The 18,933-nt window shown below is 40.7% G+C and overlaps 1 protein-coding gene across 1 annotated transcript; it reads left to right on the plus strand.

Annotated features, from left to right (window-relative positions):
* Positions 1-583: 583 nt before the first annotated feature.
* On the plus strand, positions 584-17,103 carry pla2g4ab (phospholipase A2, group IVAb (cytosolic, calcium-dependent)). Its single transcript, XM_083969728.1, has 19 exons — positions 584-849; positions 3,116-3,231; positions 4,406-4,487; positions 4,624-4,772; positions 5,103-5,216; positions 5,397-5,434; positions 5,901-6,045; positions 7,590-7,726; positions 8,089-8,311; positions 8,566-8,680; positions 10,380-10,517; positions 10,600-10,689; positions 11,895-11,960; positions 12,778-12,908; positions 13,069-13,180; positions 14,097-14,281; positions 14,373-14,562; positions 15,568-15,725; positions 16,404-17,103. The coding sequence occupies exons 2-19, from the start codon at positions 3,214-3,216 to the stop codon at positions 16,560-16,562; spliced, it is 2,250 nt and encodes a 749-aa protein (XP_083825854.1). The 5' UTR covers positions 584-849; positions 3,116-3,213; the 3' UTR covers positions 16,563-17,103.
* Positions 17,104-18,933: the final 1,830 nt, after the last annotated feature.

The raw sequence follows: 18,933 nt of genomic DNA on the forward strand, positions 1-18,933 counted from the left end.
ATTTTTTTTTTTTATTAGCTTTTATTTAACCAGGTCGGTCCCGTTGAGATACAATGACCTCTTATTCAAGGGAAGCCTGGCCAAGACAGCAGCTTAGGAAAATTGCAACAAATAAAAGACACACAGAAATCACACAATTAATAATAATAATAAAAACAACAGGGCTTCTTCTCAACATTTGATGGCTGCAGTGCTGCATGGAGCAAGACATAGGCTACTTTGAGAGGTCATTAAATTCAAATTATCTTCTAATCAATTCCTACCTGAAAATAAGAGCCGGAAATTACCAGTAGACTGGAAAATTTGACTAATACCAGTTACTGGGAACCTCGCAGCATGGTGTGTGTGTATGTCTCTCTCTCTCTCTCTCTCTCTCTCTCTCTCTGTCTCTCTCTCTCTCTCTGTGTGTGTGTGTGTGTGTGTGTGTGTGTGTGTGTGTGTGTGTGTGTGTGTGTGTGTGTGTGTGTGTGTGTATCTGGTCAGCGCCCTCCTGTGGACGTGTTTGTGCACCGGTGCGCGCAGAGGGAGAGGTGGAGGAGTTGCAGATACAGCTTCCCCCTGCTGAGTCAAACCCCCTGACTCACGGCCGGACTTTTGGAAAGTGTGTCCTGGGTGTCCGTTCAATTCACGTCACGTCAAATTGTAAGCCGTGAGTTATTTTTGCCATCTCTGTGGGGTTCTTGTTTGTTTGAAGTGGACGTCTAATTCCTGCTGACTGCCGGGTGTGCATACTTGTACAGACGGGAAGCACCTCCTCCATCTCTCTACTCCTGCTCTGGTGGAGCGATACTGTCGAGCAGCATGATCCATTTGTCAGGATTTGTGAGTTGATACCGTGCCACTGGTAAGGTATGTTTCCTCTTGTCCTTATACGATAAGAGTATTGTGTGTGTGTGCGTGGGTGTGTGTTTCTGCAAATAGGACCGAGTTGGGGCGGAAGGTCGGTGCCAAAAACTGTGGTGGTTTTTAACCAGCGGCTTCTTGAGCCGTTCACTTTCCGCATGAGGATAGGGAAACTGAAAACACGCTAAACAACACTTGTAAACACAACTAATGGTTCATAGACCAGATCAGTGTGAACAGCAGAAGAGATTAAGACAATTACAAGACAAATGTTTGTAATCCTAAACATTTAACGTTTGTGAATGTGTCATGTGTCAACTTTTATATGATTAATACCTATCAGCGCCTGCTCTCTTGTCTTACACAATCAGAAGCAGTAATAGTATGTGTCACACCATGTTTCGCACTCATACTGTACCATCAGGCCTAGTCAGATGTGACCTAATTCTGCCTAGCTTAAAGAATCATGAAAAACCTGTTTATAGTGGCTTAATAACAAGTCTTGAATGAAACATGTGGGTTAATCAAGATAAGAGTTGGGCTGCAATTACTTTTCACTGTAATATGTCTTTTGGGTAATGCACTGTGATTCATAGAAGAGGTGTATAATCTTGTGAGATTTTCTTATAGCTTTCATGTCTCAGGTGGAGGTACACCAGTAGATCTACTGTGCTGTCCTCCTCTAAAACCTCTAATTACTGTTGCTGTTTTGCATCACGGCTGGTTGCTGTGTGCCTCTTTCACATCTTGTGTGCTCATATGAAAATTTAGTGCTGTGAAAGTCTCTGGGTTTTGCTGGCACACACACATTAGACACACACACACACAGGTCTCAGCAGCCTGCATGCACTCATTGTACACAGAACAAGGCCAGAGTGAACTGGCAGTTCGAAAAATGTTGGACCACTGCAACCTACGTGACCAATGCTGTGAACACACAGACACTACGTGCTCTCAGTCCCCCCAGTAATGACACGCTTTGGTGAACAGCTGAGAAAAGGCTCATTGACCTTGATATGCTATCACTGGCACACACACATTTTATCTCCCTGTCTCTCTCTCTCTCACTCTCTCTCTCTCACTCTCACACACACATCATTTGCAAATTTCTTTTCACCACTTAGATTGGAAATGTTAATGCAAACCTAATTATACATTTTACACTACCATGTATTTCATATACCATCTTAATGATGCAGATATGCGACAAATTAACAATACAATTAACCAATTAACATCCAGTAATGCTCTGTGGGAGGTATAGAAACGCTGAGCCAGACTAGTTCGTTATGAGTTACTACCAAAATCGAAAGAGAAAAAAAAATCTGAGTGACTTTGAGAGATGGTTCACTGTCAGGGCACATGCAGCAGCAGCTTCAACAGAAACTGTGACCAAAGTGACATCTGTATTTAGATCAATGGGACAAGTTTGGTGACTGTGGGTGACAGTGCGCATGGTACTCATGCATTAGTGTGACACGTAAGGACAAAGTTGAAGAGCAAGAGCAGCCCTTCAGTCGATGCATAGAGAGGGATATTGTACAGTACTCCAAGAGAGCAGTGCAGGCCTGAATCCTTGACTCTTGCATTGACGGCATGCAGTGGCTCTGTCTTGATGTGGGTGGCATCGTAGTGTGAAGCCTACTTGGTCTTTCGAGGGAGCGGCCAATGCAATTCAGCACAATGTTATGATAAAACATTTCCTCTGAAGGGAGTTGGCTGCTTCCAGAGCGACAATGTCTCAGATTCATTCAAGGGTCACTGAATGGTTTGATGAGTAAGACTATGATGTGAATGTTAACACTATGGCCTTTACAGTCACTAGGCTTTTTCTCCTTTTTCTTTGTCACGTGTCAATACTTTTCTTACTACTTATTGGGCGATCTTTTTCTTCTCTTCCTCTCTTTCTCAGACCGCATACTGTACATGTGGTGAACTTACTGTACATTCAAATACACACGGGCTCTTATCATGGGTATAAGGCTGAGCACACTTCCTCTTCCCCCTCTCAAGATGTGAACTGATATTCCCATAGCTTTTGTTTTTGGAGACAGTGTACTGTACACATATCCCCTCTCAAGAGGTTTTAGTAATACTGTAAGCCTGTTGCTGTAGTGGATAACTTTGCTTTCACGTGTTGACAAGCAGGCACTCACCTTGCTGAATGCAAACCCTGGAAATTTTAGTGTGATACACATTTTCTTTTTTCAAGTCTATCTATCAAAGCTACAATCATGACATCAATACTTAACTTCTTTGTTTTGTCTTGCAGGCTCTGAATGCTTCAGTTCATAACTGAAATGTTTGCCTGAGTTAAATTTAACATTGCAACAAAGGCTTTCCTGAGAATTACTCACCTGACAACACATCATGGCTTCCAATATCATCGTGAGTATTAGCGCAGTTCTTTTTTCCTCTATGTATTGTTTGTGTAGTAGACAACAGAGTTGAGATTCCAGCACAAAAGCAGGGCTTACCCTCTGTTAAAAAAAACTCCCCCGCTGCTTACAACTGCAGCGGGGGACAAAGTCAAATGAGGGTGGTTGAGATGAACGTGTGATATAAAGTGCGTGATATCTGCCTTCATGGCTGCTCAGAGCTACTTCTTATCTGTCTCATAGCTTTATGTTTCGATAGTCGTGGTGTATGATTAGTTGAAACTGAATTTGCTCCCTCTCATCTAATCAACACACCATCATCAGCAAACAGCCTTTTAAGGCTCCTTGTGTCCTTCATGAGTGCTCACACCTTAAAACCATGCCAAACGTTCACACAGGGTGAGATTTCTCAAGAGAGGCTGTTAATGAGGCTGACACAAAAACAAAGCAGCAAAAATGCCAAACAGCCTCCGTTCTTAATCCAGCATGTGGGTTCACTGGTTCAGTGATGAGTATCAATGAAGGACAAAGGGAAAACTGTTTAGACGTGATTGCCCTCTGAAGATGCTGTATCTCGGCTTACATAAGGAACATTTGGTGAAGATATTAGAACACACTGACCTGTATTTTCTGCAACACAGAATAAATTCTACCATTACTACTTGTGCTACTTTTCAATATTTATAAAGGGTTGATTACGTGTGGGAGTGGGAAACAACATTAAAGTTTGGAGGAAATCAATTAGGACTAATATTGGAAGTGCAATGTACTGAAACAGGTTCATGTTACATAAAATACATTTTTACACAGTACTTACCAAGCAGGGTTTTCTTTAGAGAAAGTCTGGTGGCCGTCTGACAAAATCAGAGTGTTCCCCATAGTCTTCCACTTTTCTTCCATCTTACAGTACCTGTAGGAAGAGGTTGATTTATTTATTTCACCCAAATCATTGACAAAATCACACTTAAAATCCTGGGTTGTATCATTAAGTGTTACCATATGCTTTAAAAATGAACCGTGTGAACTCTCCAGAAAGCCACTGTCAACCTGCCAGTAACTCCAGACCTCCCCACAGACTGACACATGAATCTGCTGTGAACCTGCTGACATTATATGTTAAGTTAATTTATCTCATACTGTATAGGTCCTGCATTTACTTAGCTGTGTGATTTGTGTTAATGCAGGTGGAACAGCAGTTTTCTCACAAATTCACAGTGACAGTGGTTCGAGCTGAGAACGTCACTAAGGGAGCACTGGGTGATCTACGTGAGTGATTCTTTTCCTAATACTAATGTGATTTGAAGATTCAAACATACAGTATATATGAGTACAGGGATACTTTGAGATCTGATCTTAAGCAATACTGTTGAATGTGTGTGTGTGTGTGTGTGTGTGTGTGCAGTGGACACCCCAGATCCATATGTGGAGCTGTTCATCCCAACAGCCCCAGAAAGCAGAAAGAGGACCAAGCACATAGACAACGACATCAACCCGAAATGGGGCGAGACGTTTCACTTCATATTAGACCCCAACCAGCAGAACAACCTGGAGGTTAAACCTGCTTTTCCTTGTCTAGTACAGTTCATAGGATGACACGCAGCAATGTGGTGGAACGGAAACCCTTTATGAGCACAGTACACATTACCATTTTTAGCCTGATATGATATAAGAGGAGATAAATTGTATTGTCATTGACACTATAATGAGTTATTAGATTAGAGTCAACCCTACAAAAATATTTTTTTTGCCAGTTTTGCGTTCATAAATGTTCAATATTTTAACTGAATTGGTTAGGAAAAAAATTAAACATGAATCAGAACAACTCATTTGTACCTCTCTGTATTTATTTAACCATACAGTGATGTTGTTTATCCCAATCAGCTAACATTAATGGATGCCAATTATGTGATGGATGAGACACTTGGGACAACATCCTTCGACATCACTAAGCTGAGAGTGGGCCAGACAAAGATGGAGACTTTCTCCATTGGCAAAGTATGAGTTTTAATACATTTGTTTGTATTCATCACAATAAACTCATACATATGTGTGTGTGTGTACTCAACTGATATGTGGTTGTTTTTGATCATGTATATTCTTCTGTTGACATAATTACGAGTCACACTCAGCTGCTATTTTACAAAACAATAACCACACCTTCATTTGTTTTGACAGGCAACGAAAATATACTTGGAGATGTCACTCGAGATTTGGTGCGTATTTCTTTCCAGTCTTTTATTACACAGTGATATTTGTTACGCACGCTTACTGTTTAACCTGAGGGGCTTCACGAGAAAGGATTGCACTGGTTACGACCTGTGCATGAATTCAAGAAGAACCCGGAATACAAGAATACACAGGAACTCCAAAATAAGAAGGAAGTCTTTCATGGCAGTTTGAAATGACTCAAAAGTCAATAATATGTAGGGTGGAATAGTATCTGGTTAAAATGCATCATTACAGTATACCACAACATAGTTGTTAGTGGGAGTCAGACATGTCTGAAAGGTTAGCAGGTGAATAGTATGAAATGGGAGGTCATTACTGTTTGTCTGTGGATGTTGGTTTCTCACGAAATCAGAGGAAGATCATTTTCAACATCAATTGCTGTCTCCACTTGTTTGCTAACCCTACTATCAGATTGTGGCTCATCTTATTTTTGTCATTTTGTACCTGCAGTACTAAACTGGACCTGCGGTTCAGCCTGGCCCTGTGTGACAAAGAGAAACAGTTCAGACAGACCCGCAGAGAAAGAGTGATGCTGGGCATCAAGAAGCTGCTCGACATGGAGAAGCCTCGTTTCCTACCCAGCTCTCCACAGGAGGTGGGAACACAGCCATTACATGTTGATTCAATACATGGCAACTGTATCATTCAAACTGGTTACATTTGGCACAAAGACAGAAAGGCTGCTGTCCAGTTCTGTCCTAGTTTTTTTGTTCTAAAGTAATAGTTAAATAGTTAAATTTACGTTTTCTTATCTTTCTATCAAACCATTAGCGATTATTCCATTAGTGTTAGGAATGAAAATTGGGTAAAAAGCCAGAGGGCTTTGTCTAAACACAACAAAATCTACATTGACAGTTTAGGTTGCACCATGTTTGCTCAATAAGAGCATCCAGCATATCAGATACAGCTTCTGCCAGCAACCACCAGCGCTTACAGTATATCTTGGCATCATGAATGGAGGTGAAGAAACAGTTAACCCACTTGGTTTTTGTGGTGGTGAACCCAGGGGCACAGCTATCACTACATAGGCAACATTAGTTCCTCTTGTGTCTGTCTTGTCTTTTCTTCTTCTGAAGTCAGCACACCCTGTTGCCCCTGTCCACTAATAGTGACTAACTGAAGGCTCTAATCTTTCCTGAACACCTAGCACTGCTCAGAAGATGCATTTAAACCTCTTGTATTTATGAAGATGATAATGAACTCTTGTCAAGCCACAAACACCATCACCCTATCCTATCCTGTCAAGAAACCATGTTCTGCTCCTTTAAGCTGTCAGTGCTTTGCATACTCTTCTGCCTGCTGCTTGACTTCCACTTTATACAGCAAGTTGTTAGCACTATCATCGTACCCCACTGCCTCTTGTGCTAAAATTGGTCTTTGCAAAATCGAATGATCTGAAGTGTTTACTATTGAAGATTAAGATAAATGCACAAAAAGATTGAGGGAAGATTTGAGGTCTGTTTTGGGGTCATGTAATCACCCTCGCTGAAGATGTGCTCACTTGCTAAATGCAAAAACGAATAAATGAAAAAACATTTTTCAGGTTTCACAAAACTGTTATCTGTTTATATTAGCACTTAGACATTTCTCACACTGATAATCTAGACTGTGAGAGAGGAGCCTCACAAAACTTCAACTTCTCCTCTGCTTTGACTAAGTTTCAGTTTCTCCCTGGTGTGGTTTTGGCTACGCTGCCTTGACGCTTGCCATTAAGGGCTTGTTCATGTCTTCATGCCGGAAGCCCCAGAGGAATGAGATAACCAGCTAGCGCCCTCCTCTTTGCTTCAACATCCCTGCGTCCATGTCTAGGACAACTTTCCCTTACAGAGTAGATATCTCAGAATAGTCAGACCTGACCCATAGATAAACACTGACCGAAGGAGGAAGCCACGTTGCACAATGAGAGTTATGAAATAGTTGAAAATCTCATGGCACAATGGTTGAAAGAAATTGCAAAGGTGTGACACAACTGGCATGGCACCCTCACTGTATAGACGCACAGGAGAGGAGGGACGCAAGCTGCAATAATGAAAGACAATGAATGTGGAGCGGCTCTTAGCTGCCTAGTCTGTAATTATGTGATTAAACACACCCCGGTCTTCCTCTTCTTGACATTATGAGTGTGTGTTTGCATTGCAGGTGCCAGTAATAGCTATTGCAGGCTCAGGGGGAGGTTTCCGGGCCATGGTCGGCTTCGCAGGTGTGATGAAGGCTCTGTTTGAGTCTGGGGTCCTGGATTGTGCCACATATGTCGCCGGCCTCTCCGGATCCACATGGTCAGTTCTTAGTTCACCCATTCTTCTCTCTGTTTTACACCCTGTCTTTCTCTGAACTCTTATTTCTAAAGACTCCTTCTCTCTCTCTTTTTTATCTGTGTCTTTTATATCACTGCTGCATTTCTTTTGTACTTTCTTTCTGCCTGACTCTTCCTTGGTGTCTCCTCCTCCATGCTCTGGCAAACTTTCCAGTCTCCTCTGCTGATATGAAGCTGTCTTCAACCAAGCAAGCAAGGTTTATTTCAGTCTCCATCTTAATGTTTGTGGAGAAACCCTCTCAAAATGAGTGGTGTTGGTTTTGAGTTTGTGTGACTTGACATTTTAGCCTACTTGACTAACTTTCCTCCTCTTAATCCCTGAAGGTACATGTCCACTCTTTACTCCCACCCTGACTTTCCAGACAAGGGTCCAATGGACATCAACAAAGAGCTGATGAAAAGAGTTAGCAGTAATCCTCTGCGGCTGCTGCTTCCCCAACATATCACCAACTACATCCAGGCCCTGTGGAGCAAAAAGGCCGCAGGGCAGCCTGTTACCTTCACTGATATCTTTGGTATGCTCATAGGAGAGACGCTTATTCCCGCGGTAAGAGTCGCCGTACAGCTGTTGTTTGTTTTCACTTTGAAGAAATTCCTCATTTCTCCATTTCCTTGTTGCTCATGAGTATATCAATCATTTTCTTCCCTCAATCTTTCATATCCGCTCTGTTCTTTTGAACTGACGTCTCATACTAACTCATACTAAACTAATTTCAGCTTCAGATTTTTATCTCACATAACCAACACGGTCACATTGAAATAAATGTGTAAATGATTCAATGACTGTGCTCTCTCCCACAGAGGATGGACACCAAGCTAAGTGAAATCCAGGACAAAATCAACCAGGCACAGAGTCCCCTTCCTCTCTTCACATGTCTGCATGTAAAACCAGATGTCTCCGAGCTCATGTTTGCAGGTAAATTGCAGTATTTCTGTAAGAACCTGCATGGGATTATATAACGTTGACTGTATCCAGTGTCACTCTTTTTTTGCATGTTAAAGTAGTAACTAGAGATGATCAGATCAGTTTGACCACATTCAAATCAGCCCAGCGGTACATATTTCCTTATAATGCTGCTCTGCCATCACACACAGGATGTGTTGTGACGTGGTGGGCTGTCATTTAATACGGCTGTGAGGTGTCAGAAACTGAACTATAGCTAGGAACTGAGAAGTGTGCACAAGGCCACGATACACTTTGGGTTAGTCCTACGTTGTACAATACTTCCTCATTGTTGGTGTGGCATGCACAGCAACTAAACATTACCCTTCAATGAAACAGAAAATACGAAAAGGAACAAAATCTGGAGTGATTATTGGACAGATCTCAGAGACACTTTCTGGAGATGTTCTGTAGAGAATAAATAAGAGACGGTCTCATGTTCCATAAGATCAAATCTATTTGATATTGATCTACAAATACCACAGAAAGACTTAGTCACGATTGCAGTTTGAATTCTCATATAGTCATTTAATAACATCAAATACTTCAGCTGCTTCTGTTCTTATTAAAAGATTGCGAGAAGATCACAAAGTTAACAATACTGTAGTGAGAGATCCATATTGACAATATCTTAGGTGTAGGAGACACGACTGATGCTGTGAGGCACTAATATTGTGCAATTTCATATGTATCAAGGTGAGATTGCTTAACTGATTCCTCGTCAAGAATTATTGCTATTGCTACTTAAACTTACAAAATGCACAGGAAGTGCAAAGTCATTCAAAGAGTGATCAAAATAAACCTTTTCTTCTGTTGTTCTCTTGACCCTCCCTTACTGAAACTCGCCAGTCAACGGAAAATGCTGTAATCAAAAGACAGGTTAAGCAAAGTCCAGCTGTGAAACAATCTGAAGATTAAAGAGACAGCCATTGTCTAAAAGGTTGCAGCGGTTTAAGGACTCCTGTTGTACTACCTACAGTATTGTCCTGTTGTAGTATTGTATGCATGTTTGTATGCATTCAGGTCACTATTTGTGTGCACATACCTGTTTGTGGATTACAGCTTGTTTCTGTAAAAGCTGCTACAAACCTGCCATAATGGCTTGTTGAGCTGAGGATGTGTCATAGTTTTTCCATACATACTCTCTAGTTAGGGCCATTACATGCGAGACCTTTTGTTAGTGTTGCAGTCTGTACTTCACATATTCCCAGACAAGATTTGTATTTCTGTCAAATTAACACAAAACTGCCCTCAAGGTTCTCTGGCTCTCATCATAATGATACCCTTCTTCATTTTAAATACCATATCAAATGACACTAAATGGATGAGCCACAAAAAATAAATGCACTGGCTAGAAGTTAAGGTCAACCATTGCATTAAGCCTTTACATTTACCTTTACATTGTCTATGGACATGTTCAGATATGCTTAAAACTGCAAAACTATACTTAAATAATTACATCTATGACACAAAAAAGGCTGTGAGTGTGGTAATGTCTGCTTCGCATCAACATGTTAGCAATTGTTATTGTGAATATCTTGGTAACATGGAAGTAATTATCATGTTGACCTTAGCCCCAGTGTGATTATGACAAGGTGCTACCTGAACATTATGTGTTGTAGGATGTGTTTGTTGATTTCTTTACCATTAACACTGAAATTCCAATCTTTAGACTGGGTGGAGTTCAGCCCATATGAAATTGGGATGGCAAAGTACGGCACCTTCATGACCCCAGACATGTTTGGAAGCAAGTTCTTCATGGGGACGGTTGTGAGGAAATACGAGGAAAACCCTCTTCATTTTCTGATGGGTAAGGGAGGATGTTTGCACAGCACACACAGCATGGATAAAATTTCTATCACCCTACTGACAGTTTGTTTTCGGTGTGTCAGGTGTGTGGGGGAGTGCCTTCTCGATTCTGTTCAACAGAGTGCTGGGAGTCAAAGACACAGTTGGTGGCAGCACAATGGAGGAGGAGTTAGGTAACCTTTCTCTGTTCTTCCTTCAGTATGTTTGAACTGAAATACGGTACTGTACACCTTACTGACTAAAATAATGCCTCTTTGATGGTTAAATACAATCACATTTGTTTAAGCCACTAATTCAAAATCAAATCACAAGATCGTTTGAATAGTTGTTAAGGAGCTTCTGATCATGTTACATAATTTTTTTGAGCATTGTAAAGACTTGTCATCCATACTGGCTTCAACTTTGAGAATATCTGATTCTTGACGTGCTGAGACGGATCATATGATGTGGCTGAAAGCCCTGGAAAAGCCACTAAATGGATTGTAGAGCCACATTTTTGGACTAGGAAAAAACCTTAATCCACAAATGCTCTAAAATTTTATGAAAATAAAAGAAACATGCTACCAATTGAAAAACAATAAACTACAATGAAAATAATGTAGCAAGACTGAACTATGGAAACATTTAAGTGAAAATAAAAAAATTGTCTCAAAGATCTTTTAAATAATAATGGCTTGGATTTATATTGCGCTTTTATGATACCCAAAGCGTTTTACACAAACCATTATTCATTCATTCCACATTCACACCAGTGGTTAGCTACGTCCGTAGCCACAGCTGCTCTGGGGCAGACTGACAGAATTTTGTTTTTAAATTAAAAACATATTAAGCTACTTTTATATACTAATGACGAACTGAATAGAATCTGAATAGTGTTTTCAGTCAAGGGTACTTAGTGTAAATAGGTGTGTATTATTATTACACTTTGACACCACTATATCTAAATATAGCCAGTCTAAAATTATCCCACCAAACTCACAATTTGAAGCATTAATGTGTGTGTGTTTGAGTGACATTTCCACAACAATGGAAAGGTATCAGCTTCCTGTGATTACTTTGACAGCTCATCGGTTGTTTTATGGTTGAAGGCTTTTCTATGTGGTGACCTTTCAACATTCAGACACAGTCAGACAATGCATTGATTCTACAGAAGTGTTAAAGAGGTTCACACCCGCTTAAAGAATGCATTAGTTTGTTGGGTGTACTGCAGTTCCCGCGGGACTTGCTTTGATAGGAATAAACAAGTGAATTTGATAATGCCACATGACTGAACACAATATTTTGTGGAGCACAGTAGTGAATGTGTGGTGTAAATTTAGACTAACTAGCTTCTTTTGAAGTTGTAATGAGATGAGTGAAGCTGTTTTGTGCCTTACAGAGCAGATCAAACCACAACACATTGTTGGAGAAGACAGTCTGGACAACGACGACGAGCCACGCAAAGGTGAGCTGCACGAGGAACTAAGATAGCTTTGTTCAGTGCTGTAAATTTGTTATGCTGCAATTGTGATGTGTGACTGCAAGAGGTGTGAAAATACTGCGTGACAGATTATTGGGCTTGAGGGAGAAGTGATACCTCAACACATTTTTTTTACACACCTTGTGGTCATGTTGCTGCAATTTGCATGTTTTGGTGTGACACAGCAGACTACATCAGACCAGATGCTGTGGTTACTGTCAAGTCATGAAAACATGCTCATGCTACTTCTAACTATTTGATTTGCATAGAAAGCTTGTTTTGTAAATGTAAATCCCTACTCGTTGAATTTCAGGAAGTAAAGGTTCTATTAGTAGAGCTCTGGGTTAATTAGTTTATCTACGAACTTAAGATAGAAAGAGGAAGAGAGAAAAGGGTGGAGTCAGAAGGATGAGAAGGAGGTGAACTTTAAAGCCCACTTTAATTTTAAACTGTGAAAGGAGCACAGGCATAGATACGTCATATGGTCTGAACACAGTTCAAGTCGAGTTTGACCTTTTAAAAAACTCTTAATGCATCTTTTCATTTCAGAAATTTCTGACAGTTCTTGGTAAATTAACAATTGAAAATTAAAACAAAAACTACATTTGGGCTGCAGCCAGTCAAACTTGACAGCTGGTCACAGTACCTGAAAGACTAGTTTTGGTTCAGCATTACAATTACTTACAAGTATTTCATGTAATTAAGTTTGGAAATTCCTAGTTTATATTACAATGACCCAGATCCTGAACCACAGTAAGTCTTTGTTGGACATTTTTTTGTTTCTCATTGTTTTGGTGTTCAGGTGGGACAGAGAACCAGGAGGCAGAAGATGAGTTTCATCGCACTGCTCAGGCCAGCTGGGTTCAGCGAATGTTCACATCGCTCTTCAGCGACTCTGCCTTGTTCAACACAAGAGAGGGCCGGGCCGGGAAGGTAGCTGAATATGATTATTCATTGCAAGCCATTAAAGTTATGTAACACTTCATACAAAACACTGCGTGTGCTCAAGCTGCACTCTTGTTCCCATCTTCCTAAAGTCCAATTCACAACAGCCTGTACCTCTCTCCATAACCCTTTACCACTGTGTCACCAGGTGCATAACTTCATGCTGGGCTTGAACCTCAACACCAGCATCCCATTCTCTCCGGTCACTGAGGTCACGTATCACACTCCTCCACCTGAGGAGGAGGTGGATGCTGTTACAGGTAAGAGGTATAAAAGGTTGTTTTATGCCTTTAAAAGCCAGGTTCCTGTATTAACAGTGACATTTCTTTTCTTTTCTTTTTAAATAATCATTCTCCCTCCCTTGAAAGATCATTTTCTAATGCACTTCCAGGGTAGGAGATGAAGGTTACTATTTATACAGTACAGCTCAAAAGGGAAACATTATATGGGGAAGTGATTCAGCATTTTCTTGATAATCCTACAAGTCACAACAGGAATGAAAGAGAGATTTAGAAAGAGATAAGAAAATCTCTACAGCACCTTGTGCCTTCATTGGTTCAAACACTTGTGCATTTACTTAAAGTATTCTTAGAGCTGGTTATCAAACCTTTCAAATATTTATGAATGAATGATGAAACCAAACTGACCAAATTTCAGTAATTTTATTGATTAATTCTGTGGCAAGGAATTTGTATGTCCCTAAGTCTTGTTCATTTCTAGAATTTACAGTGACATTTAGTTGTTGTGGGGGGGTTAGTAGTTAGAGCCTCTTAGCACTTTTGTGATCTATGCTAATGTTTGATGGAAATATTTAGGTCTCATTTTGATCCCAGCTACATATCTGTAAAATTTCCATTAATGTATCTTACACAGTTGTGATGCTTTTGCGGTAAAAACTGTACTCATAACCACCGCTGTGGTAGTTCCTGGTAGAGTAGGTGTCTCCAGGACCACATTTTGCCATGATGACACATACAGTACACAAATTCACAAAGTGAAAACAATTACAGAATACGCCATTGTGGCTTGTAATACCCAGCCCTACCTCCTGCTTCCTACTTCTGTAGGTGAATCATTTCTGCTGTTAAATCAGTCTGGTCAGTTGCGTTGAAAAAAAATTGCAGACAGTGGAATCTTTCCATTCACGTTGCATCAATTATATGTGATTTTTCTCAGACCCAGATGAATTTGATCGCATATACGAGCCTCTGGATGTGAAGAGCAAGAAGATCCACATAGTGGACAGCGGCCTGACCTACAACCTCCCCTACCCTCTCATCCTGCGGCCGCAGCGTGGTGTTGACCTCATCATCTCCTTTGACTTTTCTGCACGACCAAGTGACTCGAGCCCCCCGTTCAAGGTCAGACTTTGCATGGATTGCTTTTAACAATTGATAGATTGATTGGTGAGATTGAGAACAACATTTCCTAATTGTTAAAGTCATGCCACAGGAGCTTCTGTTAGCAGAAAAGTGGGCTCGAATGAACAAGCTGCCATTCCCCAAGATCGATCCCAAAGTCTTCGACCGCGAGGGCCTGAAGGAATGCTACGTCTTCAAACCCAAGAAAGGAGAAAAGAACTGCCCGACTGTCATCCACTTTGTCCTGGTCAACATCAACTTCAGGCAGTTCAAAGCACCTGGTAAGTATGTGCATATGTGGAGTTTTCCACAGTGTGACGGGGAAAACATGCCAGGGCGGACCCCGTATTATTATAATAATCCTCGTTTACCGTCATGGCACATGAGGCATCTCTTCCTCGAAGTTGTGCTCTGTAGTTGAACCATATCCAGTGTACACCAGACAGTTGTTTTATGTTTTGCTAAAAGTTGGGCCCCTCATCTGCAGGCCCCCTGGAAAAAAAGGGTCAGGGTCACTGTGGTTTTCTGCTGGAAATGGTGTGTCTGCAGATAAGCCTTCATTTTACACTGCTCTGTAAGAGTGTGAATATGTACGCACACATGTGAGCCCCAACGTGTTCAGAGTTTTATGAGCGGCTCAGGTGAATTATGGTTCCCTAAGGAGCCAGGTGCCAGTAGGGAATCTCTCACTTCAGTGGGAGAGCCCAATGTGTAAACATGCCATACATCACGAGACATTCAACGGCACACCGACTTTACATTTAGTAGGTCATCAGCCCACATACTTCCGCGATCTGTTTATGGATGTTACATAAGCGTTTTGCACTCAAACCCAAAGAGATCTTAAGGACTCATACCTTAAATGGACTTTCCATTTGTGAAAAAGGGAAGTTATACGGGTCTTTATTGAATGAGCTCACTGCTCCAAGCCATAACTTCTTCCTGTGTGTGGCCTCACATGTTTACACCTGTAATTATGCAACAAAAACTATTTCAGAAGGATCTGCACCGAAATTTCCCTCCAAAAGCAGATGAGCAAGAAAGTTCATTCTTTACCTCATAAATAGTTAATGGGTTTATGAAATAATGCTGAGAAAACACTGAGATTATTTAGTCAAACTTTTTTTATGTGAATATGGATAGGTGGAAAAATATATTTCTGCATTTCTGCACCATTCGTTCGTTGTCAAATGCTGTGTTTAAAAGTTTTTGTCCTAGTCTTGACACCAAGATCAGTGTTTTCTTACATTATTATTAATTTACTTAAATTCAAATTTTTCTTACAGGTGTTCCCAGGGAGACCGAGAAGGAGAGGGAGTTGGCAGATTTTGACATTTTCGATGACCCTGAGTCACCTTTCTCCACTTTCAACTTCCAGTACTCCAACGAGGCCTTCATCCGACTCCATGACCTCATGGAGTTCAACACGCTCAACAATCTAGAGGTTAGTCAGGTCGCTATGATTGCACTACAGTACAATCAGTCACCAGCAATGGGTATATCACAGTTGGTCAGAATCAACATTGCCAACAAGCTAAAAAGTGATTCACAACCTTACCTACACATATTACAATCATCCATCATCCATTTCCTCTATCAACCATTGTTTAACGACCCTCCTTAAGTTTTGTCAGCAGGGAAGTTTTTGATTCAGTTCATCATCAAATATCAATTCATTGAGCAACATAAAAAATTTCAAATCCCAGAGGCCCATCACCGGCTAGTACAAGCCTTGACGAGTTTACAGTAGGTGTGTCAGTGTGCAAGGTCAGACTGACTTTCACTCACTGAACCTGAGTCACTTCCCTGCTGAGTAAGGATTCAGAAGTTATGTAGTGGATTTAAGTTCACCTCATTCATACAAAAGTATTGTGCATAAATCAAAACATATTTTAAGTAAACAGTTTCACAGCAGCACTATCATATGAAAAAATCTGCCCAGCAACACCAAAGTTTGCACATTTATACAGCATTGCACCAAACGAAACCTCAAACTACTTTGTGCCTTCTGATCTCTGATGGTGTAAAAGTTGCTCCAGTCAAGTTTTAGCCACACTTAGAGTGAAGCTGTGATGTGTCAATGTAAAATATAAGCATTTAATCCCTGATCTGTCCTTTGCAGGTTATCAAAGATGCCATCAAAGAGCGCATTGTCGCTCGGAAGGAGAACCCCTCAGGTGTCTCCCTTCCGTTCTCCCTCAGCGAGATCCCTAAAAAGAAGTTTTTCAGAAGAGATGCTCACCCAAAACCTAGGAATCACTTGGGAAATGATAACCAGTAGCCTTGTTGGGCTAAATTGGAGACTATGGATAATCAGACCTTAGGGATTTCTGGAGATGCTATCTTTAAACTAAATCGTTTTCTTTTTGGAAAATGCAGTCATGTTGATCTCTTATATCTCTCATAGTCTTAATCAGGAGGATTTGTTAAACTCTGATTTGAAGTGCCTGTAAAGAACTCTCATGTTTACTGGTTAAAATCCTTAAGACTGCATGTGCATACAACATTGTGAGAATTTTCCATTTGGCTTTATTTGCACCAATGCAACTGCTGGGAAAACTGTTAAGTGTTTTTTTTTAACTACAAACAGCTGATGGTTGCTTCCCCTGTCAGCTGTGAAAAAGACTGGAGGTAGAAAACACAGCAGTGCAACTGGATTGTTACAGCTAACATCTGGCTCCATCACAAACAGGACATTGTTTGTGAATCCAACTTTTTTCCCCCCTAAACTATCTTTCACTTCCTTCTTCATGTCTGAAAGTAGTGTGCTCGCCCACCTCACTTTTATTGCATCATGTGAAATTTCTATGCCAGCAACAACATTCCCGATTCATGTGGACACCACTTGGATTCACTTCGAGCTGCCTGGAGCGGAGCTGCATTTGAATTTTTTTCCTAAAACTTTGTATGGTGCCATCTCCATATTTTGCTCTGAGCCATGTTAAAAAAAGCCTCACCTGTTCTGTATCAGTTTGTGAGCCAAACTCTTTCCATACTGAACACACGACAACAGAGATATGCAAATCACCTTTTTTTTTTTTTAACCGAACGGCTCGTCTAAACATGTAATCCTGTTTGAAAACATGGAAGAGCAGCTCGTAACCATTGGTTTTGTTTGATGGCAACTCCTACACACACCAAGTGCACCCCCTCTGGATACCTCAAACATCTCAATGATGTTTACCCACCTACAGGGAAGTAGCACTCCCCTGTAGGGAGTGTCTCATATTAGCCACCATTTTGGAAAACAATACTTGATACCATGGAAACAGCTCCACTTCTTCCCTCCCTCTTTCTCTCTCTCTCTGCCCAGGAAGATAAAGCTGTATTTATCTTCCTGTCAATGTTTTTTTTTTTTTTTTTTAGGTCTACAAAGAGTTTCTTATCAGGCTATTTCCACTTCAAACAAAATTAATTTTCTGCAGAGAGGCTCAGAGGCCCCTTTATGATGACTCAGAGATTAGGTCAGAGCAACGTAAAGCAGATTAAAGTGGTGGTGAGTGCAATCACAGGATCCACTTTTAGATGAAAATGGTGGCTCTCTGCATTACCTAGTGGAATTTAACACACTACACCTGCATTAACAGAGGCCTGGAATCTGACACACTACACCTACACCTGCGGGGCCCTAAGTCTGCACACAGAGCAGTGGAATTTTACACCGAAGCGCTTCAGACCCCTATATATCCTACTCATGTTACAGCCCCACTGCTTTAGATATACAGTAGAGTGTTCAGGTAAGGGGTCTGCAGACTAGCCGCAAGACACAGGTCCAACAAAGCTTTGCAACTTGTATTTGATTTTTTTCTTTCTTTTGGCAGATGTTTTGTCTAGGTTTTTCTATTTTTATGTTTTCTGTAGTTAAGAAATTGATTGGGAAGTATTGTGATGTGTTATACTGTTGTTTATTTGATACCACTCTCATGTCTGTTAGAGACAGAGCTTCAGTCACGATGCCACGTCTGGGCTAGCCACGTGTTCAAGCAACTGTAGCTCAACGCATTTTATTTCATTGTGCACTGCGCTCTAGATGCGGAAGGAAAATCTGCATCAACTGCAGCACTGGATATGAGAAACAGACAAATCTGAGCTGACCGTGGCCCCTTGACTCATTCATCAACTTGTCTGGCTTTGTGCGAACAAAGAAAACTAAAATGTACTGATCTGCAGAGGTGCTGGTAGATGAGATGGAACCAGCTCAGCCGTTTCTCCTTGTATTCAGTCTTTAAGCTAAGCTAACCTAACCGGCTGCAGTTATGTAATATGTTCTGTACATCTAGGTCAATTTGCAAAAAAAGGAAAAGAAAAAAAAGGCTATATGCTTAAACTTCCCTAAATGTTGTAATATAAAAGTCGTTTTGATTTTCATTTGAGACTCAGTGAGCATTTGTTACACTTTTTGTCTCTATAACGTTAGGTTAATAAATTCAGTAAGCATACATGAATGGTTGTTTCTATTTACTTTTTTTGTCATATTACATATTTCGATCGGTCACAACGTTTACAAATGTATAAGATGCTAAACATGAAGCTCTAAAGTCATGTACAGAAATACTGCAAAGATGTCTGTCTGTATTATAACTGGCAAAGCATGACATACATAATGTTTATGTGAATAGTAAAGAGACGATATTAAAGGAGACATTGTGTGT

Source organism: Trachurus trachurus (assembly GCF_905171665.1).
Source record: "Trachurus trachurus genome assembly, chromosome: 4".
NCBI classification, from domain to species: domain Eukaryota; kingdom Metazoa; phylum Chordata; class Actinopteri; order Carangiformes; family Carangidae; genus Trachurus; species Trachurus trachurus.

Bases quoted from the DNA above. Each gene is read 5' to 3' on its own strand.
- pla2g4ab (XM_083969728.1), top strand. The intron at 5,217-5,396 runs GTATGAGTTTTA...TTGTTTTGACAG, and splicing joins AGACTTTCTCCATTGGCAAA to GCAACGAAAATATACTTGGA. The intron at 11,961-12,777 runs GTGAGCTGCACG...TTTGGTGTTCAG, and splicing joins CGACGACGAGCCACGCAAAG to GTGGGACAGAGAACCAGGAG.